This window comes from Passer domesticus, chromosome 6 (assembly GCF_036417665.1).
Source record: "Passer domesticus isolate bPasDom1 chromosome 6, bPasDom1.hap1, whole genome shotgun sequence".
Classification (NCBI taxonomy): Eukaryota; Metazoa; Chordata; class Aves; order Passeriformes; family Passeridae; genus Passer; species Passer domesticus.
In genome coordinates this window covers 31571105-31598837 of record NC_087479.1, presented here as the reverse complement: position 1 = coordinate 31598837, position 27733 = coordinate 31571105, and the positions used below count along the sequence as shown (strand labels likewise).

Here is a 27733-nt window from a genome sequence, read left to right as displayed (position 1 = left end):
ATTCTTAAATACTTTCCAAATATTGTTACCTGTGAAACCACATTTTATAGTGAGGCAGATTTATACGTTATGGGCATCTATTGTTTACTAATGCAGCCAGATAACATATTATTTTTACATATACTGCAAACAAATTACATACTCTTATACAGCAGAAAAGGCAATTGCACTGCAAAGGCACCACTCATTATCCTTTCTTAAAATGTTCAGATGAGAATGCTGAAATTATTTTAATTATAACAAGAGAGAAAAAGCTATTTCAAGTAACATTTTACCACATACAAATATTTCAGACTTCTTTTCAGACCAATTGTTTTAGTCTCCTAAAAAGGTTATATGCTGAAGTTTGAGAAGATACTTGGAGAAAGGCAGGTATGAGAATAATGATGTTACCTATGAAGTGTTTTGTACTGTCGTCAGAGTTTAAAAAGGTTCTCTGCCACATTCAAGTGTATCACACTCTCTCCTCCATCTTTAACAGAGCAGGTATCTTTGTTCAAACTACAACTGGCTAGAATAATAGGAAACTTGCAACCTACTACACCCAAAGTTAGCAAAAGCATCAATTCTACAATCTTGCTTCTTTGTCTTCTGCATCTAATCTGTATTCATTAGTACAGGGTTCAAAGACCTCTGAAGTGCCTACATAACCATTTTCTTGTATTTTTACCCATGTCCACTAAAGGAAAATACACTTATATGAACAATAACCCTCCTGGAGGATCCTTCTTTTTCTAGATAAAGTTTTATGCATCACTACAGACTTCAGTCATTTTTACCTCTTTTAAAAACTACATCACTCTTTGCAAGGTTCACAGAACATCAACTTTAAGACTATAACAATAATTTTTTACTGGTCTTTATTTTAATGGGAATTCAAAAGGTGTCTCTGAAGATTCACTAGACCCCACCTAAAAGAATTCCTCTACAGAATCAACAAAATCCTAGTGAATTAAATGTGTTCCCCACAGCTGTACTTACACATGAAGATCCTAAAAGAACACTTTCAAAAAGTTGAACCTACCTAGCCCAGCTATCAGTTCCTGGTTTTCAATTTTGCACATCACTCATGTCCATTCCTTGCATCATTTCTCACCACAGTCTTTGTCAGATATTGATTTTCTTCACTCTTCATTTAGCACATCAGTCTTATAACCACTTCTCCCTGTTTGTGTATTCTATCTGCCTTTTCCATTCCATACCAAATGTGTCTGTTTCAGTTGAAGAAGAGTTCTGGCTACTTCTGATACGTATGGGCATGCCAAATGCCCAGATACTGTTTTTAAGATGTAAACTCCCTTTCTAGATGCAGACACATCTTGCATGAAAATTTCATACCCAGCTAAAAAAAGCACAACTGTAAACAATTTTTAAAAAAGAATACAAGGAAAGAAGCCGATCTAAACTTTAAATCAGTGTCAGTTTTGTTTTTTGATAATTGTCAAATATCCCAGCCAGTCACAGTGCAACATATAAACAAATGTGTAAGATTTAATATACAATAGAGTTATTAACAATTTTTTTTAAGCATGACAAAATGTTGTTCTGTTACTAAACTGAGTCTGTACTGAAAAAAATATACCTATGTTCTGTACCAGGTAGGTGCTAACAGGGCTCCATCAATTCAATTAATCTGTTTCTATTTGTGATCAAAACACAAATACCCCTACATTAGGTCTGTTCTTCAAGGTATGCCATCACATATATTCCGTTCAGACCTCACTTCACATATGCTAAAGATACTTCTTTGATCATGGGTTGTCAGGATCAGCAAAATGTAGAAATGTAGCAGGTTAGAGACTTGTCTCCCACAAGTTGGTATCAGCTTGTCTGCAGGAGTCTGAGAGCATCTGCTTGAGAGGCAGACACCAACAAAAGACCTCCACAGCATAAAACATATCTAAGCCAAAACAGCCTGTGTCATGGTCATCAGTGACAAAGAATGTCAGGAATGGTGATTTTTACCAGCCCATCTCTGCCTCCTTCTCCAGCCCAAACGTCAAATGTTCCAGTTTTCTCTACTTCTCTGCCACTTCTCCCCACTACTCTGCCTTCTTCTGCCTTATTATACAGCCCCCTAATGCTTAGTAGGGTCTTTGTTTCTACCTCTCTCATATCCTTTAACTTTATTTTGCATGGGAAATACAAATGGGTAAATATTATGTATTTGCAAAAGAGCAGCAGCTTTTTTTAATCTCAAAAGCTACATATCTATCTCCTTCATCAAGTCATTTGCCACACTGGAATTTTCTACCCTCTCCTTCTTTACCAAGATCTTCAAATTGAGGATTCTGCCTCAATGAGGATTCTGCCTCAATCTGTCTCTGTGATTTTATTTTTTTTAATTTGTCTAAAGAGAATTGAAGAAAAATCTGAAATTAAATCACAACTTATCAGAAATAAAATAGAAGCAGAAAATCAGGTAACATAACCTGACAGGCAGCAAAGCAGAATGAGATTTAAAAAAAAAGTTTGTAAGCAGTTATTTCAGTAAATGTATAGCACAGACCAAGGGTTCAATTAAATTTGAAAGTCTTGTATCACCAAGCTGTTTTACTCCATGCATTCCCAACATACAAATAATTGAGTCTAAGTACTTCAGAAAAAATTAAGTACACACAGCACCTATACAAAAAGCCACATACGTTGCTTTATTTTCTTAATATGTGAAATCTTAAGCCTGAGAAAGCTTCTACTAGTGAGATACTGCACATTAATTACAGAAGTAAGATAAGTACTATCCCTTCCTAGTATCTTGTCCACTCATAATAAAATTCTTCCAGAGTACCACATGCAGTATTTTGCTAACTGAAAAAACTACTTATATATGAAAAAAAACTCTTATTGGGGTAGTATCAAAATGATGTCTCAAAAGCATCAGATCGAATTATTGAATAATTTTAATTAAAATCCCAAAATATAGTTTACTCTTTTCTCAAATCCCATTAGAGAGTGAAGAGTAGAGCTTACATACAGGGCTGAACAATAAACAAGTGTATGAAGCTTAACAAGGGCAGGTGCTGGATTCTGAGCTGGAACAGGGCAACCCCAGTTACGGAGGTGAACTGGTGGATGAGAGGTTGGAGAGCAGTGCCACAGAAAGGTTATGGCAAGTTGAACAGGAGTCAGCAGTGCCCTGGCAGCCAGGAGGGCCACCTGTGTCCTGGGGTTCATCAGGCACAGCATCACAGCCGGGCAAGAGAGGGCATTGTCCCCTTTGCTCTGCTTTGCTCTGGGGCAGCCTCACCTCCAGTGCTGGGGACAGTTTTGGATGCCACAGTACAACAAAGATATAAAGTGTTCGAGAGCATCCAAAGGACAGCAACAAAGATGGGGAAAGATCTGGAGAGACAACTGTTTGGGAATGCCTGAGGTCACTTGGTCTGTTCAGCCTGAAGAGCAGACTGAGGGGAGACCTCACTGCAGCTAGAGCTTCCTCATGAGGGGAAGAGGAGGGGCAGGCACTGATCTCTTCTCTGCAGTGCCCAGTGACAGGACCCAAGGGAGTAGTCTGAAAGTGTCAGGGGACATTTCGGTTGGGTATTAGGGAAACATTCTTTACCCAGAGGGTGTTTGAGCACTGAAACCGGCTCCCCAGGGAAATGGTCACAGCACCAGCCTGACAGAGTTCAAGAAATGTTTCATCAACACTCTCAGGCACATGATGTGATTCTTGTGTCCTCTGCATGGCCAGGAGTTGGACTTTGGTCATCCTTGTGGGTCCCTTCCAATAAGAATATTCCACAATTCTCTAAATATCTCATAAGGTAATAGTGTTTTCTGCTTTTTATGAGTAAGCTCATTCAAAAAATAATTTAAATTAAATTATAATTGATGGAGTTTGCTATACATAGTATTATAATACACTTTAGATTATACACAAGTGTACTAATAGCCTGCACTGGCATAATAACAAAAAATAAATAGAATAAATTATAAATCCAGTCTCAAAAAAAAACCAAACCAGAATTGATTTGTAGATACCAAAAGTAATTAGGAATACTTTAAAGAGGCTGTTATATTATAGCTTCCTAGTTCTTAATATTTTCTTGACAACTGAGTTGAGACACTATGAGACACGATGGTGTGTGATGACATGACATCAAATATCTTCATCATATGATGAAGGACAGGTTTTGCTGACTCATAGTGAAACCAATCACAGGCTTGATGGTTGTCATGTGGTGCAAAATTGAGCCTTTTCCCTGCCTGTAGTGGAACTCTTATGCAGCATATATATGCAAAAATCTCTAAGCATTTATTCAACTGCAAGAATAATACCTGGTGTATCCACTAGCCAATACACTGCTACATTATTTTAATATAAAGCTAATTTTATTACCAACGGTATTTATATGAGAAATCAGAACAAAGCTGAGAAAACAGTAGTTTTGTGCATGAAGCTCCAAATTACATAGTAATTTACATGGCAAAACATGAGAAAATTATTTTTCCTGCAGAAAATAAGTGTTACCATAAGACTGTTGCCAAAGCTTTGCAGCTTTTACTGAGTGAATTAGAGAAGCTCTGCTTTATAAACAGAACAATTAAAAAAGGTTTACATAGTCACACAGGCAATAAATATTTCTGTAAGGTCTAGGTAGTTTGGATATGGATTTATATGTAAAATCAACATAACTGAAGTGGAGCTGTGCATGTTAGAAAGATATTAACTAACCTTGTAATGCAAGCCTGATATAACTCATGAACAGAGACCCTCTAACAGAGACTCCCTAACTTTCCAATCCTGTCTCACAGTAGCTGGGACCTCAGATTTCTTTCCACGTGACTGTTCTCTCACTGGTTTGAAATGAAGTATAAAAAACTCTTTGATGGTTCTAGCAAGTGTTAGAGGAGTTGTAAGAGAAAATTTTCTGATTATAATAATTTGAGAATTATTTAATAAGTCCAAACAAAACTAATTTTATTTTAGAGGAACACTCTTCAATGACAAAAGACAAAATATTTAAGTAACTACAGAGTCATCTGCTACAACTAGCACTATAATCTCATGGTGATTATATGTAATTTATAGAAATAATTGAGTCAAATTTCTAAAATAGCACTTATTTTTAAATGTATTGCATTATCTGGAAATCATTTAGGACATAATGAAAAGCTGACATTTAGGTTTCTGAGCCTGAATGTACTTAAAATATCTTACTGTATTTTTAGTGAAGCATTCTTCAGGGAAACTACACCATTAAAAAAGTACAATCTACAGTTCCAGTATTTTACATGTGTGAACATTTTATGATTTTTAAGATAAATATTCGCAAATAATTTTTTCACATAAGCTTATTCTAAACTTCACATCTGTGAAAAAAACTTGCATTCCACAAACCTTAACACATTCAGAGCAAGCATGACTTCAGCAGCCTTCATGGAATAGCTTTCTTGTTAATCTTAATTTAAAAATAAAAGTATAAAACACTTTGTCCCAATATAGATTTCACTCTGTACTGGATAACATATACTGAGAATTTAAAATAAATCCCATCTCCTGAAATAAGTGCTTCCCCTAAGAGTTTTTATTAAACATTTCAACCTTAGCACCACAGAACTGACCTGGCTGTTCTCAATATGATGAAACAACTTGGCAATGACAGAGGTCTGTACTACTTTGCATTTGAAGATATTCCTGCCTCTCTTGTTCCTACAAGCTCCTGCTTCTCTTTGTCTCCCTTGCAGAGATTTCACAATATATTTTACTTAGATTTCTTTTATTTGCCTAAGAGCTCAAATTCAGTGGCTTGATGGGCACATTTTCGCTTTTTGTATCAAATGTATATAACTATACTTGCCTCCACAGTTTCAGTGCTAATCTCATATTTTAGTGCCAGTGCTTTTGTCTGGATAAGTATATAACTTTAGTCAGTGTTTTTTATTACTAAATCTCTTTTCTGTATTGGAACTGGTCAAGCATGATAATGATCTCTTTTCTGCTTCCTATCTTCCAGGTAATATATTTCAGACATCAGTTTCCTCTTGGCTTTCACCAACAATTTTGAAAAAACCACAGACAAATAAATAAACTCATAATAAATATTCAAGAAAGTGAATTTAATAAACAAGATAATTATGATATTTGCATTACATTAAATTTTATCACATAAAGTTTGATCAATACCACAAGTGCTATTTACCAGACAGATGCAAAAGACTGAATTTTTGAATTAAGACTGTCTGTAGTCTGAGATTCAAGCACACCAAACATAATCAAATATTGTTCTGAGATTATAACTCTTTGATGTAATTACAAAAAAAACCAAAATCCAAACACCATCACCACTGTCAACAAAAAAACCCAAAAAAAACAACTGACAAAATACGTATGGATAAGTGAACTGAATTTTCTGTTCTGAGTTAGGAAATTGGTGAATTGGAGACAAGAAGTGATATCATTTGCAAATCTATTATGGATTATCTGAGATAGGAGAAAGAGAAATGTAGCTAAATTGAATACAAACTTTGTGCTTCAATTACTAAAAAAAAAAAACCCAAACAAACTCAAAACTGTATTACTTAGGCTGAATCTCTTAAAGATGTTTTGGGTTTTTTAAAGGCAATTCCAAAATTAATACTCAGTGGACTTAATGTTCTACTTTCCTTCCCTCCTCTTCCTTGAGGTTCTAATAACCTCAATTTTAAATAAAATTCTTTGCTCAGCAAACTTAAAAAATACTGCAATAAATCACATGTTCAATTATCATTAATTCTACTATGCCAGTGTAGTAGATATCAAATTAGGGGATACAAAGAACAAGTCAACTTTTTAGTATCTAAAAAAAGGAAGGTAATACAACTGCTGGTCCCAGTTTCATCCCTATATGTCTGAAAATATTTAGAAAAGCTATTTTACCCCACTGAGGAGTAGAAGTTACCTGTTTTCACACACATTAACACACAAATCTCTCACACTGTTAAAAGCCTGGATAAAGATTAATCACAGTGGCAGAGAAGCAATTTCTGACGATGTTCATTTTTTATCCAATGAAATATGTTTAGCAAAAGCTCATACTAAAAGTATAAAGGAAATATGTATATCATCATTCCAGTAAGGAAAGCATACTGTGAGAATTTAGCACAAAAATATTGTAGTTAATTTAACAAAAGCAAGATCCTGAAAAAAACAGAAGTGTGACTCAATTCTGTGAAATTAACCTGCACTTTTTTGGTCAGTGATGGCCACAAAGAGTATAATATACACTGTATTTACAATTTAACTGTTAAATAGAGGTATATATCTCTGGTCCTGGTACTGCAACCACAACTTCCCTCAAATGTGCTATTTCTGACAAAGAGAAGAATGGAGACTCCTATTCTTGCCCATCAGTTTTTGCAGCTTGTCTGGTAGGACATGTAATCAATTTCACTTCACTAACAAATGGTTGATGCCACAGTTCTAGGGGGCATTGAATACTACGTTCTCCTAACTTAGAGTTTCAACTAGGACAGCAATTCATGCTCTCTGAGAATGTTCTAAGTAACATGAGGCAAAGACAACCAGTAATTCAAAGTATTTTTTGTGTGTTTTGTAAGACCCAAGTAAACAGAAATGGGACATATTTTAAAGATGCAGTATCTAGAGTACTACATGTAGTACCATTAAAGACTGGTGACGCAAGCAAACCACAAAACAATTTCAGCTATAACAAAATATGTGCAGTTTTCAAGCTGTGCCAGATTTTCATAGCTATGTCTTTGACTAACAAGAAGAAATTAATTCTGAATAATAAATACAAAAAAAAAATTATACCATCTATTGTGACTCCTATCAGAACAGCAGCATAGAGTTTATTTCAACACAGGAGGATGTGAAGGTTTCAGGCAAGTTGCCAGGATTTCAGTATGGCTTAATTGTAATGAGTAAGTAATACTACAGTGAAAGTCAAATGGAAGTGTAGCCAGAAGGTCTAATATGAAATTAATTTAATATCCTGCCAATACTTGATTTCTGCTTAGGAGAGAACAGATATATAGAAAGAAAAACAATAAAATCTATATTCAGTATGCACCAGACATCAGCCTTCAACCTGAAATAGAACTTTCTCTCCCTGGCTATACACAGACAGCTGACTGCAAATAACTGAAACCCACAAAAATATATATCATTAGGTTTTGGATCAAATTATTTCAGAAGCAGTTAAGTCGGTGGTATAGCTTCTGATAAGTCACCGTGGCTTAAAACCAATACCATTACTTTGAGGAAAGTGGTAAGTATTCACCAACCTTCCCCCTCCTTGGACACTCCACAAATTACCATACCAATCTAAGTCGCTTATCTTAAAACCGTTGTGGAAACTTCCTCAAAGTCTTCAAATGTACAGAGGTTACTTTATATCTCTTGTACTAGGGTGGAATGCAGAACTCCTTGCAAAACCCTTGTACATTTTTTATTAGAAAGCCTATATTCTCTAGTGTATTTTTTTGTTTCTGAACATGAAACTTTTACTTCAATATGATTCATAAGAATTTGTCACCTTTTCTCTTCAAAATTTATTTTATTCTAAGAAAGAGAATGGGCACCCCATGTAACTTACAGAGCATCTCTGTCACAGCACTGTTTCTTTTCTAAAGGTCACAATTATTTAATCATCAATTCATGCAAGAATATTTCTATACTCTTAATACTTTTTTTCCCACGTCCTGAACTTCAAATGTGGCAATGGTACTGTTCCTGAAAATTGTGAGACTACAGTCTGACTCACTATCTTAGTATTACTTTGTCCTAACAAAGTAATCCTCTTTCTGTATTTCTCCTCTTATTCATAAAGAAAATATGAAGAATTATTCTGAAGTCATTGTCATCCTACACCAGAGGATCAGTTGCATCCACACTTAACAAAACTTTACTTGGGGGAACTTAGGGAGGAAAGGAAGACAGTTAAAAGGAAACTGGAGTAAATTTAACATTGAATAAGATTTCTCTACAGATTCTGAAAGAGTTAAACTGGATATGGTTACCATGGAGCTAAGACTCCCACAGAAAAAAATTACAGCATTTTGAAACATTTGTTGGAAGCACACGGGCAGACAAATAAGTGACACTATATCACTTTCAGGCTTAATTAGGTCACTTAAATTCCACCTGCAAGTGGAAGCTCAAGGGAGGGATTTTTATAGGCTTTTACTGACTATTTTAGCCATAGCCTTTCTAATTTAGAAATCTTTGGCTGAGAACTGCAGGTAAGTTTCTTGGGCAATGGAAGACATGAACATATTAATACACTTTCTTATTATCAACAATGGTTCCAAGTGAACTGAGGGGCTTGGTTTAACTGTGAATGTAAAAAAAACCCAACAAAAACAAAACAATAAAAAATACAAAAGAATGCTGATTTTAATATTTCCCCTTCTTAGCACGAACTGCATTTCTACTCTTGAATTTGATTATGTAAAAGGCATTCTATGTCTGAGAGGATTACTGCTAAAAAAATTACCTTTCAGTAGCTGGGCACAACACTGACTTTTGTGAATATGTTCATGTTTTGTCTCAGACCTAATTAATACATACTCTAAGAAAAGAGGAGTTTCCAGTTCTAAAGCCATGGTATTAAGGACATAGTCAAGATTTTAAGGAATTTTTTTAATAAACTATTCTATTATCTCTTGAAGTATAGCAAGTTCTGCTCCAATGCACACAGATTGCATGTTCTAGCCTGAATACAAGTTTTCACTGTGGGCTTTCTGAGCACAAGTCATTTACCATTAGGGCTATCACACTTTATCCTTCATAAACTCAATGATCAAGAATACCATTCCTACTTCTCGAGGATTGTTCGCTCAGTGAACAGAAATCCAGCTATGACTGTAAGCCTAGTTTAGAGAGTTTTGGTTTATAGACAACTACAGTGCTATTCCTAAATTTTTCCTTCTGACTCAGCACTAAGGACTCTTTCTCTGGCTGATTCTGTCTCAGAGGACACACTTCGGATAAATTCCTGTGCCATATAAAATATTAAGGTGGGTGAGAAAATACTGTTAGAACTAAGTCATTCAGTGGTAACGCATAATCTGTGTAACAAACTGCTTGGGGCAGAGTGGCTGGAAAGCTGCCTGTGGAAAAAGACCTGGGGGAGTTGGTCAACAGCTGTCTGAACATGATCTGAGAGTGTGCTCAGAGAGCCAAGTCAGTCAATGGCATCCTGACTTGTATCAGAAATAGTGTGGCCAGAAGGATCATCCCCTTGGACTTGGCACTGGCAAGGCTGCACCTTGAAGACTGTGTTCACTTTTGAGCCTCTCACTACAAGACACTGAGGTGCTGGAGCATGTCCAGAGAAGGGCAAAAAGGTGGTGAAAGGACTAGAGAAGTGGCTGAGAAAGCTGGGGTTGTTTAGCCTGGAGAAAAGGAGTTTCAGAGGAGAACTTGTTACTCTCTGCAGCTCCTTGAAAGGAGGCTGAGGTGGGAATCAGTCTCTTCTCCCAAGCAGCAAGCAACAGGGCAAGAGGAAGTGGCCTCAAGATGCACCAATACAGCTTTAGATTGTATATCAAAAAGAATTTCTTCACTGAAATATTTGTCAAGCATTGAAACATACTGCCCATGGAAGTGGTCGTGACATCACACCTGGATGTATTTAAAAGGTTCATAGATGGAACATGGTTTAGTGATGAACACAGCTTTTCTAGCTTAACATCTGGACTCAATTTTAAGGGTCTTTTCCAGCCTTGATGATTCTATGATTCTTTCCTATGGTGCTATAAGGAGAAAGTATATTTCTGGAACTACTTCTTTCTGAATTAAAATTAAATTTCCTTCAATACTAAAATGTGATATTTGAAAAAAACTCTTAAGAGCATGAAAAGCAGTATTGCAGTCCTCTCTGTCTGATGACAGTGTAAATAAAGACTTGTGACAACCTGAGCACCTGATATTTCACTAGTTTCTCTTAGACAGTACACAGAAATTGCACTGGCAGGAGACCACACTCAGCATGAATCTAGGAAATATACTGCCCTGTACCTACCAGACTCTTGCCAGAAATACCCTGGCAGGCCAGAGACTGTTTTCAATAGGCAGTACACTTGATATGCTGGGGAATTTGTTTAGCTGTATGCATGTAGGCTGTATACCTCCACTTTGTCTCAAGGCAAAAGAATTAACAGTAGATATTTAATTTACTAACACAGTCAGAGATTTTACAGCCTTCAGAAGAGGTTTAGATACATAGCCTGTCTTCTTTTTTCAGGTTGGTATCTAGGTTGAATTTATATTCCTTAATATATTTCAGTATGGCCTTGCTATGAAAGGTGAGCAAGTCCTGAAAAAAAAAGAGGAATTTACCAAGTCACTGTCCAAGAAGTGGTTGTCACCAATGTTTGCAGGTGAGTGAAACAGCAGGAGTATAAGGGACAATAAAATTTTAAGGAAACCTAATATGCAGTCATGTGAGAGTAAGCTAAACAAACTCAGTCTACTTACTCCAGAATAGACAAACTGGAGAGGGAATAGAATTTTTCTTTATAAATATATTGATAAATTACAGTTGGGACACATTCAAAAATCTATAAGTACATAAAAATATTTAAGCTGAAAAAATGAAGGAAAATTGCTAGATTAGAGGACTGGTACCTTGATAAAAGCAGCAGGAGAGAAGATATAATTAGCTCTAAAACTGAACCTCAGTTCAAAATTAATTCAATTACTTACTCAAAAAGTTCTTCCCATTCTTCTGCTCTTGTAATGCATAAATAAATATTTCCACATTAATTTAAAGCAAATTCAAGACTAATCTGAGAAAAGATAATTCAGATGGATGCTATGTAAAAATAAGGTGAACAAAAAGACTGGAAAGTCTCAGTGACTTAGCAAGTCTAAAGAGCCTATGAACAGAAGAGCCTAAGAGTCTGTGAGGAGCAATGACAGAGAAATTTCAGCATTATCAGCAAAGTGTCTTTATTGTGTGTTGTATTCATTCCATATTTAAGAAAATATGGCCTTGTTTATTACTGAATGTAGATTCCACTCTGAAGCTGAAGAAGAAAAATACCTAATTATTTGCAATTTTCCATTAAGAGCAAGCAACCTCCTGGTAAGACCCACCATTTTTATGAGTCATGCATAAAAAATTAATAAAATCCTGCATTTTCTTATAACTCCATGATAGTTCTTATAACGTCAAACAACAAGAGACAGCATGACAGCTGTTCTCACTCTGTTTTTTACACCCTCAGGTAGAGCTAAAGGGGAAATGGGTATGAACTGGTGTGTCAGTCTCTCCTTGAGAATTTTCACTATTAATGCATATTCACAGTGACTGAATATAAAAATTCTTTGTCTCCCCAGTCAACTCCATACCCAGATCTCCTTTTTTTCTTCACTATGACATTGCTACCCTTCCTGTCAAAGAAAAAAAATCCATCTCTCTGGGATAATTGTACCTTAAGCTTTTCCTTCTTATCCCATCCCAATTATATAATTTACAACTCATCCTTCTGTTGTCCGCAAAAATCAGATTCATTTTCCAGATGCAACAAGCCAATATTTACACAGTTGAGAGTGACACTGATTATTCATTTCAGAGCTGTGCAAGCCTGGGTGCCTAGTGGTATTCTACAAATCAAGTAGAACAACTATCAAAAATGTTTACTATTTGTAAAATAGTAACATTTTACTATTTGTACATTTTAGCAAACTAGGGAATTAGTGTTCATAGGCTACAAGTTGCATAGTTCTCTTTTTTATTAGTATTCTATCTTATGTTGGTTAATGATTCTCTCACTTCCCACGCTGATTACTCCACATGCTCAGGCTTTCTCCTTTTTTTGAGTTGGTGTGTTTCTTGTTCCAGTGGTCACAATCTCCCCCTGCTGGAATTACCTTTTAGACTGTTGGAGCCCATTTCAGCACAGTTGCTGGGTTGGGTTTATTGGTTTCTTCCTTACCTTGGGAGCTCTGCCAGGTGGTCTATAAATTCTGCATTCTTTGTGTCCACTTTTGATGGGCATCCGACTTCCTAAGCCTGGTTAACCTCCCACTAGGTCTGAGATTGCTGAAGCATGTCCAGCTCTGTACCTTAACAAGGTAATTTGTGTTTCTAACTCATGGACATCACTTGGAGCTCGCTTGTTAGCTGCTCTCACAGATTAAATCTCCCTTGCTGTTGATTGAAAGCATAAAAAAAATCAAAAATCAAAGAACACAGTTTCTTAAGGGGATATTCCACATTTTACAACACTTACTTTAGATGCCATCCCTTCAGTCAAGTAAATTCCATTTCTGTTACGTTTGTGGTACTAATCACAAATGCCCGTCTACAAAACATTCAGGTTAGGGGCTTGTTTTAGATTTTGGTTGGGGATACATCTATAATCTCCCACAGATGGTAATTCCCTGCAGAGGGAACCCACTAGAATTTTCTGATTTGTTTGAATGTTTGTTTGTTTACTCTTGTGGTTTCACCTGTTTCATTTAACTTTTATTTAAAACCTTCATTTTGCAGTGTAGTATTTAAAATGTGTTATGATTCCTGTTCATACTGACCATTCCTTGTACACTCACCTACAGCCTGTCCATCCACACATCTACTTTGTGTCAGGGAATGCATTACATTTATAAACAAGTAGATCCTAGCCTTTAGCTGAGTGCAACAGAATAAAAATCAAAACTATTCAAAAGAAAAGCAAAATAGTTTCTTGCTGAGACAGTCTGTATACTTGTGTTATATCACAGGTACTATTTTGCTTACTTAGATTAAAACCACAGTTTGAATAACAGCTGCAAACATTAAGAGAGTACTTCAAAGCACATTAATTAGGCTAAAACAGGGGTTTTAATCATGGCTCACTTGAGATGGTTTAAGATAATTCTTTCAAAATTGGCCATCATTAGACAACTGGACTGAAATTACTACTTCTCATTGCAACATGAGAAGTGGTTGTTCTACTTCTTTAATGCTGAGTCAAATCTTAATATAAAAGGCATAGAAATTAAATATGCAATTGGATTTTTTTAATTGAATTGCAGATGCAGTAGATCTCTCTTTCTGCATCTACAGGCTCTCATATTTAGAACATTTGCCTTCTAATTACGATTTAGCAACAGTACACTCTCACCACATATAGCTACAAACAACTGACTATTACACACAGCTATAACATTTTGTCAAGTGCTACATATGAGCCTTACACTAACTTGTAAATGGCTGAAAACAAGACCTGCAGCCAATGATTCAAGCACAGCTAATTGTCACAAGAGCCCTGAAAACTATGTATGTACTAGACAGAAAGTGACCAGAGTGAATATGCATATAGAATATGGTAACAGGAGAAGAAATACTTGGCAAGAAACAGGTGCTGCCATTGCTTCAGACCTCTATTTTAGGACAGATGCACATTGCTCAGCATTGTCTAAGATAGCATTTCTGCAAATATTGTAACTTTTCACCTTCCATATCCCCACCCCAACCCCCCAAATGCTGACAAATCAATTTGTAATTATCCTATAATAAAACCACCAACCTCAAAAAACCCAAACAACAGTCATATGTACCAAGAATCCTGACTACTTAAATATCTGCTTGAACAAAAGGGGGTATAAATTATTTTTGGGATGCCATCTCAAAGAAAACTGCAGTTGCAGGGTGACATGTTCAGATGAGAGCTAAGTCAGCACTGCTAAAAGCTCACTACTTTTGCCATGTTTATATAATATTACAGGATCACAGAATTAACTAGGTTGAGATCATCAAGTCCAGCCCATGACCAAACACCACCTTGTCAAGTGGTCCCTGGCACCAAGGGCCACATCCAGTCCTTCCTTAAGCACCTCCAGGGATGGTGACTCCACCACCTGCCTGGGCAGCCCATTCCTATGCCTAAACACCTTTTCTGTGAAGAATTTCTTCCTAATGTTCTATTTCTAGTTTTCAGAAAATAACAACTATGTTTTTGCCTCTGTCCTCTGCAGTTGCATTTAAGAGGAATAGTTCTGTGACTTCTATTGTAACAGCAGCAAGCAGTTTTTATTGTTGCTGTGAAAACACCTGGCTTAAGAAATGACAGAAAGAGAAAACAGAGTACACAGAAGCTGATATCTGCTTCTGGTGTTCTGATACAGGTGCATTATGCAGCTAGCTGATAGGATGTTTCCTTACAGCAGTAGTGCTGGAGATTTAAGGGATGCACAGAAGAGACTGGGTATTGTTAAGTCATGTTGCCTGGAAGTAGCCTGAGGTCAGGATAATCTGCCATCAACTCCCATTTTATCATTGGGTGTCTGTCTAGTTTGTTTTAGAAAAACAAAAAGAGACAGAGATGTGAAAAGATAAAAGTAGTAATCAGGACACAGTTAAGTTGCATGAACACATGATAGAACTGTGTAATAATGTGATTAATTTTCTAAATAGCACTAGAAATATTCTATGGATGTCATGGACTATCTGTAGCAGAATATCACCATTCATCTTTTTTTTTTTTCCTTGCTGATTTCTGCTCCCCCTCCCCCTCCATTTTTTACATCATGGTGAACACATTTCACCCTTTAGAATGTTGTGATTTATGATTCTAAATGGTCTTCATATTGGCAACAGAAAGAAAGGTCATATTACCACTCTAATTAGCAAGTTAAGCTTCATAAACCAGCCCTTACTTCGTCAGTGATGTTATTTAAGCCTAAGGTCAACCTTGAGAGAAGCTGGCCTAGGAAGATGCCTGGTAGGAAAAAAATGTGTCTTTCGAACAAAAATAAACTTCTGCCATGAAATTCAATTTACATGCTCTGAATTAATCTAGAATCTTCCACATACCACCAAGCTTCCTGAATTTCAAATAAATCACAAAAATCTGTACTTCCTTGTTCAGCTTCTCTTAAAGTTGGTGTATTTTCAATAGCAAGGCACCAGTAGATACATTATTACAGCTTACTGCTTGTGACATGCAAATATCAGCTATGATGAGAAATAACAACTATACTCTGGTTAGCAGTAAAAGGTCATCAGCAACAGCTTCTGTAACTCATCTGCAGTTAGGCTAGCTAGGCCATTCACAATGAGTCATCAAATGTTGGCTTTTCAAACAAAAAAAATTACAAAAGCCTTAGTAAGAAAAGCATTTTCCCTTCTGATAAAATTCTCTTCCTTAATAAAGATTTTTTTTTTAATGTTATCAATATATTTTCATAGTTTTGTATTAATATATTTTAAATGCTGGTGATGTCCTTTTTTTCCTATTTGAGGAAGCTCTTTACTATCTAACTCAGCAAATCAGTGTGTCTTCTCTACTGGAAGAACAATCTGGCTGAATAAAAAATATTTGCAACTTATGACATATATTGTAACAAATTCTTTTGGACCTTACCATTTGTTTAGGGCTAGCTGATTACTGACTTAACTTCTCTTAACTTTCACCATGATACAAGCATACCACAAGGCATCATTAATTTGTGCAAAAAGGAAATCAGATGCAAAATGTATAAATTAAAGAATTCTGAAACTCAGGCGGATTTGTGTGATTAAAGCAAAGGGATTCTTCTCCAGGCCAGCTTTGATATACTAAATTTTTACTATTTCACACATGAAACTGAAGCAACAATGGAAACCTTCACATCACTTGTGAAGGATATAATCTCATGTACTATCGAGTAACACTGTCATATTCCCTTCTGTGAAACTTTGTCCACTAAGCTTGTCTTTGCAGTGCAGCTTAAAGTCACTATTAGAAAACCATTAGTCTTGAAAGAGAGTCATAAGAGTTGCTGACTTTTTGTTCTATTATAAAACAAAAATTTATATTAACGTACTACTCTTATTGAAGTTTTTTTTGTAAATTCTATTATAGTTGTTTTTACCATATATGTACAAATCAACTTTTTTCCATCTTTATAGAATCAAAATATTAGGGAAAAAGTTTTAATCTATGCAAGAGACACATCAACATCATTATTTTACAAAAGGATATATCAACAACATTATTAAGAGAAACATGAGAAGAAAATATTATGGGTCTAATTAGACAAAAAATCAAAGATAAAAATACAATCCAAATATTCTAAACTTATAGTGCCTGGCACAATATGAGATGCAATGTCACTTAATTGTACCAGTGGAAATATTTTGGATCTGTACAAGATACAAAATTTTACCTCATTCCATTCCATTACACAAGCTGGTAAGTTGGAAGAAATTTTAAAAAATTTAGGGATATCTTGAGCAAAACTACAATAAACTTAGCAAATAAATCTTGAATAAAACCAAATACTTAGGGCAAATATGGATAATCAGCATCCACAGTGACTGAAGGAAGAGGTGTTGATTAACAGAATTACTTTAAAGAGTTTTAACAGGAAAAATTTTACTAAAATTTATATATTTAACAGGGATTTATTGAAACTTTCAAAATAATAATCAATGATAAGTGATCCAGTGAGAATACCTATCCTTTATAGTCAAGAGTTGCTTGAAGAGTTATTATTGAGGTAGTACTGGGTATTCCAGCACTCAGCTCTTTTATTCACTCACACAACAGAGATACTTTAAAGATGGGGTCAGTTTGACATTGCCTTAGAGAGTCACCTAGAATCCAGTATAGTACACAGAGAAAGATCTTGACATTTTTTGTAAGCTTTGAGCTAGATTGTTTTCATTATATTGTGTAACAAAAAATTTAAAAAAACCAAACAAACATTTTTTTTAAAAAAAATCTACCATCCGAGTTGACACATGAGTTATTCAGCTATCAGAAGTGCTAGTCACCCTCAGCCACTTGTAACTTCACCTATACCAGATTACCTGGAACTATTTCCACACACGGTAACAAAGTAATTAAAATAAACAAAGATTTCCAACATATTTGCAAACTTTATTAGAAAAGCAAGTAAATAATAACTCACAACTTTTAGAGAAAAGGGTTAGTGTCTGCAAATTAAAAATGTTAATATTTTCCTATGCATTTAAAAAACCTCTTTATTAATTATAGTATATCAAAGTAGTTAATAAAATAAAGGGCAAATGTAAAGACTTTAATGAAGGTTTGGTACACAATCATCATTAACTTTCCACAGACAAATCAGAAAACCAGATCTTATAAATCCCTATTGGCATTTAATCCTGTAATGGTCAATATGAATGCAGAAAAGAATCTTTTGTCCTGTGAATGTTCTTCACAAAACATTGCCTTGCAGCTTGAAATACAAGCATAATATACATGATTAGCCTGAGGTCTTCCAAATTTTAGACTCTACTTTTCCCAGCTTTGGCCACATAGAAACTACAACATCTATTGATTTTGATCTCTTAAAAAGTGCAACAGAAATGGATATGCACCTGAGAAGACAGGCTGGTAAGTTGGAGTTTAATACTGAGCAATGGGGGTTAATTTTCTTTTAGTCAAAATGTTAACTAACTGTATCAATATTTCTATACAGTCTTCATCATCTTCCAAATTATGCAAACTACTGACATTAAGTATCTTTAATATGTATCAGGTGTATTAGTCTTCTGAGAATTTTCCATATACAGAAAAGATGAGACAGTGAAGCCAATGAACATCAGATGGAGTCTTGGGAAATGGGAGTCATTTGGCCTTGGGCATTCTAGTGAATCATCTGGGACATTAGCACTAGTATATATTCTAAGCTTGATGATCCTTGTACTCCCAGTTGTATGTGGTACTGCTGATGTAGTTCAAAAGCATGTTAAACTTCCAGTGCTATAAATTAATTATGCATCTTCTGTTAAAAAGGTTTTTTCAATTTGCAAGTTGAAATTCTATTTTTTGTACAAGTAATTTTAAAATATTTTGTTTAAGCTCCAATTCTTCTTTATTACTTTGTTATTGAAGACATTTCAAATTGTTGCAATTGTGTCAAGGGAAGCTGGTTTTCTGGCACAAGGTATCAGAGAACATGGTTGAGTGCTGAAGTAGCAGGAATACTCAAGACTGACAGAGATGTTTGCTGTGGACTAAAAACAGCTCAGGCGTGTGCTGACTACTCAGCTCACTGAGGAACTAGCACTTGCTTATTTGGATAAAAGCCCAGTAGAAGGAACAAACTTGATGTTACTACTGAATCTTTCACCTTATGTTGCTGATGTCTTTACTGTTACTTCTGCTGACCGTAGCTGACACTCCTCCCCATGGATGAGATGTGCCAAAAGAGGGAGCTGGAAAAGGGCGTTTACAGACTGGTCACCAGCTCCTATTCACAGCTGAGCCCCATATGTGGAGGCTGAGCCTTGACTGGCAGCAGGTGTGCAGTGACTGACAAACAGCTCTGGGTGCCTCATACCTAGACACGACCTCATGCAGATCGAGCAGATCACAATTTTCCTATAGGCTTTTGTAATTCCAATGCATATCCCAACCTTGAACTACTTTAGACGCACCCTGAGTTGTCACATATTTGCCATTTGCAGTTCAGAACATCACTGTAATTTTCAGAAAGCATGTTTCCAAAAGCTAGTCAAGCACATCAAGTATTTGGGTGGAAAATATCTGCTGAAATTAGAACACACATTCTCTAAAAGTAATATCGGGTGCACAATTTTAGATCTTCCAGCACAAAAACCACTATATCCTACTAAGTTATAGACAGAAGGAATGGTCTGGTGATGTTGTCATGACATTAAAGACAGAATATAAATTTAAAAATTCTATATTGAGAAAATAAACCAAAACACTCATTGAGGCATACATTAATACCTCATGTTTTCCTTCTGAATCTTTTAAAGTGTGTTTATATTACCAATTGTTTTTTTAATTGAGATTATAATTTTACTGCCTTTAGACATCTATGCCTATTATATATCTGCAATGTTACTATGTGTCATTTGGAAAAATGTACATTTTGTGTATGAAGTCAAGAGACACAGAACTTTTAGGTAGTGTCCTGTAACTGAATTCAATATCTTCAAAATAACTGCATGCCAATTTTATTTTTCATCTCCTCCATGCCTGCAACTCTGTTTTAATTTTCAGAATGTGTAGCTAATGCACCTGGCAGCATTTGGCTGTGTGGTCACAGCACTGCCATGGGAACTGAGAAGAGGCAATATTCACTGCTGGATTTCAATATGAATCATACCCAGTTAGTACGGCATGGGACTAAAGAGCAGAAAACCTACTTGCTGCATTCTATAAAAATACATAACATCACTAACAAATTCACTGTTTATTAATGAAGATATTCATTCCCATTTAGACACCAAAAAGCAGACCACGAGCAGAAGACAAATCCCTACAACCACCAGTGTGGCTAGGAGGAAATAGGGACTATATGCTTGGGTATTAATCCAGGATTATTGCATGGTCACAAATCCTATCAAAAGGCTTTTCAGTCACTATCATTCTAAGGCAAGATTGAAGATTTTTGCTTGACTGCAACAAATTTGATATTATTTCCACAGAACTGCATCAACATCAAATACTAGAAATGTAACTGGGAGAAAAAAAAAGAGGAAAGGAAACTAACAAGCAGTTAGATCTATCCTAGAAGTCAAATCTATCATGAATACATTTAATCTCACAAGTATTTTCCAACAATGCACTGAATTTGGAACATTGTAGTATATGCACTGATTTCTTTTTGAAATCGTATATTTAAAATTTATGCTGTAGAGAAAAGCTGTAGAAAAGCATGATGTTGAGTTCACGTAGTATAATGTTGCTTTGATTTTAACTGATTTAGAATGGTCTAATATGAAGCAACTTGTCGCATATAATTACATAGATTCTATTGATATTATATAGAATATATCCATACATATATCACACATATATGTACTATGATTGTATATTGTTTTACAGTGCATCTCTGAATTTTACTGATCTACATTCTTGTAGAAAAAATAATAAGATTACTGCTTATTCTACAGATCCATGCTAAATAAAAGACAAGAAATGTCTCAAGGAAACTAACCAAACAATGTACCACTTCAAGATCAATGTCAGGACCTTTTGGAAGTGTATTCCTACCTCAGCTACCTTCAATTTGACAGAAGGAAATCTGCCTTCACCTCTGATTAATCATGATGCAACTCTTCATTGTTCACTGTTTTATCTGCAAAAACTCGTCTTGCCTTTGCCTCTTTCTGCTCCCCTTTACCTGATCTAGTCTTCCAATACACCATCACCCAGAAAATGCATTTTCCCCAGATTATTTATAACAATTGGGTTTTTTATAAACTCCAAACCATTTTCATTAAATTAAACATAACAAATTACTGAAGTATTTCCCTTTCCATCTAAACATGGTGCAAAGAACTTTTTCATGCCAGGGGCCTAAAATGGACATTTACATTTATTTCATTCCAAAAGAGAAATTACAATTTAATTGAAAGGCTGTTATAGATATCAAGCAACTGCTCCAATATGTTTGGAGGCTAAAACATGCACTACAGTCTGAAACAATGACTGTTGTCTTTATACTGTGGGAGACCATTTGATTAAAATTCTGGCTTGAAAAGAGGTTGTAATTGCACAAGATTTATTCTTCATTTTATAAAAAATAAACACAGCATATCACAGCACATGATGCACTGGAAATTTTGTCATATTCTAAATCTGTCCTCAATATGATCCTACTTTCAGGAGGGAAATAGTCCTAAGCAAAGGATGACAAAAATATTGTGACAAAATACTGACAAAAATTTTGTGACAAAAATAATAGTGACAAAAATATTCATAAAGTTGAGAACACATGCAGAGAGTAAAAGTGACAGTTGAATGAATGAAAATAAACTGAGCAACATTATTTACAAAGAAGGACACTACAAGTTCTTAGAAACACAACTCAGGGTAAATTTACAACATTAAGTATGATTTCCATGGTAGAAAATGATGGAAAATAAGAGTGATCGTGAATAGTTGTACTGGTGATAGCCTGAAGTTTAAGAATGAAAAACAAGTACATTTGAAAGACTTTTTTTAAATAGAGGAAGAAACATGGTGTAGTTTTTGTTTGGTTTGTCACATAATTTTTGTTGTACTATTTAAAAGCTTCAGAAGTATGAACTTCTACACAACTACAACTGCAGCAACAGGATCAGAAGAGGGAGATTCAATGCACAGAGATGAATAGATAAACAGATACAGAAATATTTAACTCAAAAATAACTGAACTCCTAATACACACCCGCTCTCAGAAGTAATTCAAGATTTATATAACATTATTCTTCATTTTTACTCCTTTTTTGAAAGGAATTGTCTGACTAATGAACTGCTGTGTCATGAATTGCAGCACATTTCAGTGACAATAGACAAAATGTTCTAATTAATTTGAAAACAATATAGTGCAATACACACAGCTGTTCAAAAAGCACACAGAATTTGTTCCAGCTCCCTTAAAAAGGGCATCAGGAAGATTCCATTGATTTTATCTCAAGGCATTTCCTATCCTTTCTATGCTTTTCTATAAATTCATGTACAACTCACTGTGATCAGTTTCACATTTTTCCACTTTTTAATTAAGCACTGCTAAAGACTTCTCCCTATAAATATCTTCCATTATTGTTTGGTAGATGAACATTTGTCCAATATATTTGTTTACAAGTCTTGGTCTGGTGGGTGTTTTATAGGACATATCTGTGCTTTACTGAATCAAACTACAGAGATATTTGTCACAGAATACCAGCATGCAGTTAGTAACACTGCATTAGATACAAAGTTGGACCATTATGGAAAAATTATTTTCAGATCTCCACTTCGTATGTTCTTTATGTCACTAGAAATACACCACTAGGAACACAGATTTGATGAAACAACATATATCAGAAGCATCTAAAAAGAACTAGTTTTATGCCACACTGATCCCTGATAAACTGAAATGGTTTAGTATAACTCTTAGAATAGTTTTTAAGAAGCATCATGATATAATCACTTTTTATATTTATATTTGGCAAGAGTGTAAATGATTGGAGAGGAAAAAACCAAAATCTAATTCACACTATACCTGAGAGTTCATATTGTAAAACAGATTACTTCCCATTTCATTTGTAACATCTGAAGAGGAGAAGACCTCATTTTCAAAAGTTATGGATAGGCATGTGTATCCACAAATAAATTTGTATATGAGCTGCTCAATCCTCTTTATTATGAGCAGCAACTCAATTCACAAATGATCCTAAAAAGAACTGTAAACTCATTGTGTAAATTTGCATACATGAACAAGATCTTGAAAAAAATTAAAATATTTCTTCTGGGTCTTTGTAACAACAGTAATTTGCTATTTAAGCATAACAGATAATTACAGTCAGTCTATGGAAGAAAACGGTTTCCCATTTCTATCTGTAAATTTTTGGAGTAATTGAGAGGTTTATGAGAACACTTAAAGTCTTTGAGAGAAGCTGTTAAAAGAGCAAAAGTTAAAGAAGAACCAGTTGGTAAGGCCTTTGTCACTCACAAAAATGAAGGACTAGTAACCAGCTGGGGAAAGAATCACACACACACAGGCACAGGTACAAAGGCATGTGTACACTTATGACCAGACACACCAGCACAAACAGTATTTAGATTTACAGAAAATGAGGCAAAATTTTGTTGACTAATGAACCGTTACAAAAAACCAACAACAACAACAACAAAAACAAAAAAAAGAAAAAAAAAAGAAAAAAAAAAGAAAAAAACAACAAAACAAAAAAAAAACAACCAACCAAAAAACCAACCAAAAAAAGGTATCTCTATTAAAATAAGGAGAAACTCCTTCCATTAACAGCATGAACTTCAGGAACAATGGCAAAGCAATAGACCTTTCAATTAGTGTTACCACCATAATTAGGACTCTAAGGTGGCAAACAACATTTATATACTTCATTACATTTAAAGTGCTTTGGCAGGGGTGGAACTTCCCCACCACCCTCAACCGTGTTGTTAGTTACTGTTGGCAAGTTACTATTTAGGTATTTCTAATGAAAGAAAGCAAAAGCTCTTTGCTCCAAGACAGAGACCACCTCATATTTGAGTAATTCAGCAGCACCAGGAACTTGTGAATATTTTCTGGAGAGGAGAGAACTGATTCAATTCATCATAGCAGTAAATTTCCAGCAGCTAGGAAAGGCTCAAATGAGAATGCCTTACACTCATTCATTCACATTAAAGGCAAAAAGGTTCTTTCTATATCCCTCAGTATGTTATCTTACATGTATTCCTACCTAACACTGTATAATGTCAACTACATTGATTTCTCGTGTATTCACACCTTAGGAAGGGGTAACAAATAAACAATATGGGAAAATCATCTAAACAAAAGGGAAACTAAGCCACAGCAGTATTGCATGTTACACACATGCAACAAGTGCTTTGCTTCTCCCTTCCGTACACGACACACTGAATATCCAGAGACAAATCCAGAAGGAAACCACCAATTAGAAAAATAGATAAACAATTCCAAGCATTATTACAAGAAAAGAAAACACCAAAAAGTTCATAACAAAGACACAACAACAGGGTAGCAGTGTAAGAAAAAAATATGTGTGCATATATATTTATTTATGTTCATACTGAACTTAAAAGTGACAGAAAAAATCAGAACAGAAACTACACTGTATAAATAACACCTTCCTTGAAATGCTGTCATTGCATGTAAAGGCTTTACACAAGCATTGGGACATATTTGAAATGAGTACTGAAGACATACTACTACTAGAACAATGATAATGTTTTTATCCTCTCTGGAATTTGTTCTTTTGGTGTTTCTCATTCCCATTGCTGCCAAACTAATTAAATATAAGGAGTGTTTTGGAACAGAAAGTGACAGTAAAAAGCTTTCCATCAAATCCTATGAATGTACCCACAAGTTACTGCTCCATAGAAACAAATACAGATTTCATCACGATGCATCAACAAGCTTCTTGACCTTTTATATGAGGAAAGAACATAAAAGCGAGACACAAGACTAAACAATTACATCTGGAAGACAAAAAAGTAATAACCAACAAAAAGTTAAGGACAAAAGGACATTTGTGTTTAAGACAGCAAAAAATATTTTTTAATTTTTAAGGGTTGATTCTCTTGCTTTTTCAAAACAATGCTGTGTAATATCTTTGAATCAAAAGATTTCTAATCTTATTTTATACCTAACCAAGAAAGAGCTATCCCCAAGACAATAAAATATCCTCTAATAATAATTTCTCTCTAAAGACTCAAAAATTAAAATATGGATATCAACATTTTCAAAGGAAGATTCAGCTGCATAAGCCTTGGAAACATTCAGCAGAAATCCAAAAACCCAGAAAATATTTTGATTCAGAGAAGATTCTAATTGATTAACAATGTCACTGCAAGAGTGCCTAAGGACTACTGTACTGTATGTTTGTAAGCTCATGCTGAAATAAAAGCTGTAAGAAATTAGTACTGAAGGTGTATCTCACTGTAGCACTCATATCTAACAAATGTTTCCTTTCTCAGTATACCAAGAAACAACAATTCATCCCTTGCCCACAAAGGTGAAGGAAGTTTTATAACAGAGAGGAGACAGCAGTAACTAATATGATTATTTAGAGCAAGAAGTAGCTAGAAATTCCAAGAGAAAAATCTAGTCCATTCCCTCCCCTGTAGAAGATTTCCTTGCACTACGTGGAAGGAACACTTCTGCATAGTCTCCCTTTTGCTATTTCCAGTTTTGGCCCACACCCCTACTGAGCACTTCATTTTAACCATTGGGAAGAAGTGCAACAGAGTTACTCTAGCATGAGAATGTGTCCCAGCAGGAGAAATTGCCATCTCATGTAGCACACACAGGCCACCTATGAAAGGGCAAACCTTCTCACTCCATCGCTGAGGATGGGCTGTTCAGTCAAGGCAACATCCTAGAAAGTGAGAGGGTGAAGGATATACATTTAAAGCTCCAGTCTCAGATAAAAGGCTGGAGTAATCTGCTAAAATATGTACGTCTAAAGAGTGTAGTGGAGGAATGTTGGAAAAGATTTTTCATTGTCATTATCCATCCCTGCCTGTGATGCTAATGACACTTCTTTACACCTAAACAACTTACAGCAACAGCCATCACCTCACTCCAACCTTTATTTCCCATAAATAACTTACTCCAGATTCTCACAAATCAATCTTATAATTTCTTACTTTGGGAACTTAGCATTTTTTATTTCAGTGACTTATTCTTTCAGAGTTGAATCATCTCTAAAGAAGCTTGTTTCTAGAATATTATTTGTGATGAATGCAAAGTAAAGATAGCATGGAAGGGGAAGGGAATACACACATCTAATAACAGTTTTTCCACGCTAGTTACACAACAACACACTCTTAGTCATGCAGGGTAAATATAAGGAGACAAAAGGTGAGACATGAAAAGGATGCTATCTTCTTCCCAAAAATTAATGCATGTACACTACTTGCTTAAAAGTCCAAATTAGTTGTCATACTAGATTTGTGTAAAGCTTTAGGAAAGAATGGTGTGAGGGCTCTTTATAAAAAATTACACCTAGTGGAGGGTATTTCACTAATTAACACCCCTTCCCAAAGAAATGCTTATGTCCTTTAAATATAAGCTTCTTTTAAGTAGAGAAAAGACCCCAAACATTTGCAGAGCCCTGACTTCAACATCTGTTGGTATTCCCTACACACAAGTGTGCTTCTGTGTGCATGTTTATCAGAAGAGGTCATCAGGGGCTTGCTTGGTTTATTCATCATTTTAAGGCACTCCTATTTGCAAAGCTTCTGTTAATGTCAGTGAAATCCAACCCAGACAGAAGTTTCAGAGGTCACATATTTGGCATGCTACATTTAGAAACCCAAGTACAAAGTTGACGGGGACGCTTCAAACACAGGGGATTACAGCGGAAATCAGTCTCCTTATACCAAACTGGCTATTGAGCAGATTCAGCGAAGAACACACCGAGACTGCATGATGCTATTAGAGCTCTTATTCTGGCTTTATTTTATCCACTGACTAAATCAATTCTGTCATTTGGCAAAGCCCAGCACAGAAATAACACTTTATTTTTAATACAACAGAAAAGAAATAGACATGAGGCACAAAATCATGTACTACATGACCTATAAAAAGCAGATACTTACAGTTCGTAGGAACTGTATTTCATCTTCCCCTCCTTCACCCCCTTCAGCCATGGCTCTTGAGGAGTCAGCTCTGCTGAGGCTGATCGCCTCCACCGTCAGCTCACTGCGCTCTGTACTGCTCCTCTCCTATCAGTATTAGCATATAGCTAATCCACAGCCATATAGGGAGCTCAGCTAACTCCACTGCACTGCAGACTGTCAGTCAACCCCCTCACTGCCAGAGCCAACTGCGCTGCTGCTTTTCCAGCTCACAGCAAGCAATTCTCTCCCTTTTCTCTCTACCCTGGAGGCAAAACCCCCTACTGTTAAGGTATTGCAGGAAGCATTATATGCATCACTAAGTGTTGATTTTTTTTCCCTCCAGATACTGTCTGGGCAGAACAATAAAAATGGTGAAGTGTTAATAAAAGCAGAGCTTGAGCTTCCATTTTCACAGATCAGGATAGCAAATTTTGCACTGAAATGTATCAAATTCAGCAATTCTGAACCTACTGAGTATGCAGCAGAAGGATGTAATCTTGATGATCACAGGACAAGCAGATTTTGACAGCAGGTATTTTCAGCTTGCTTACAATAATTTCCATTTCTTGCTTCTCTGCATAAGCAGCTGTAAATCTGATCTACAAGATGACTTTATGATCTGAACCAACTATGTATGGTTATTTGTGCTATCCCTTTACATGGTATTTATACCCCTATCCCAGGGACTTCAAGGGCTTTATCTGTATCTTTTTAGAACTACACCTGAGTATTTATAAAGATG

The 27733-nt window shown here is 35.5% G+C and overlaps 1 protein-coding gene across 13 annotated transcripts in view; it reads right to left on the bottom strand.

Annotated features, from left to right (window-relative positions):
* The window catches only part of RYR3 (ryanodine receptor 3), a 193859-nt gene extending 166651 nt beyond the window's left edge, over nucleotides 1-27208 (bottom strand). For 10 of the 13 annotated variants that reach the window (XM_064424159.1, XM_064424161.1, XM_064424165.1 and 7 more), the window contains exon 1: nucleotides 26971-27207. In XM_064424159.1, the coding sequence (XP_064280229.1) occupies nucleotides 26971-27021 (51 nt within the window). In that variant the 5' untranslated portion in view covers nucleotides 27022-27207. Of the gene's footprint in view, nucleotides 1-26970 lie in introns of all 13 variants that reach the window. The other 3 variants (XM_064424152.1, XM_064424158.1, XM_064424155.1) reach the window with 1 other exon arrangement.
* Nucleotides 27209-27733: the final 525 nt, after the last annotated feature.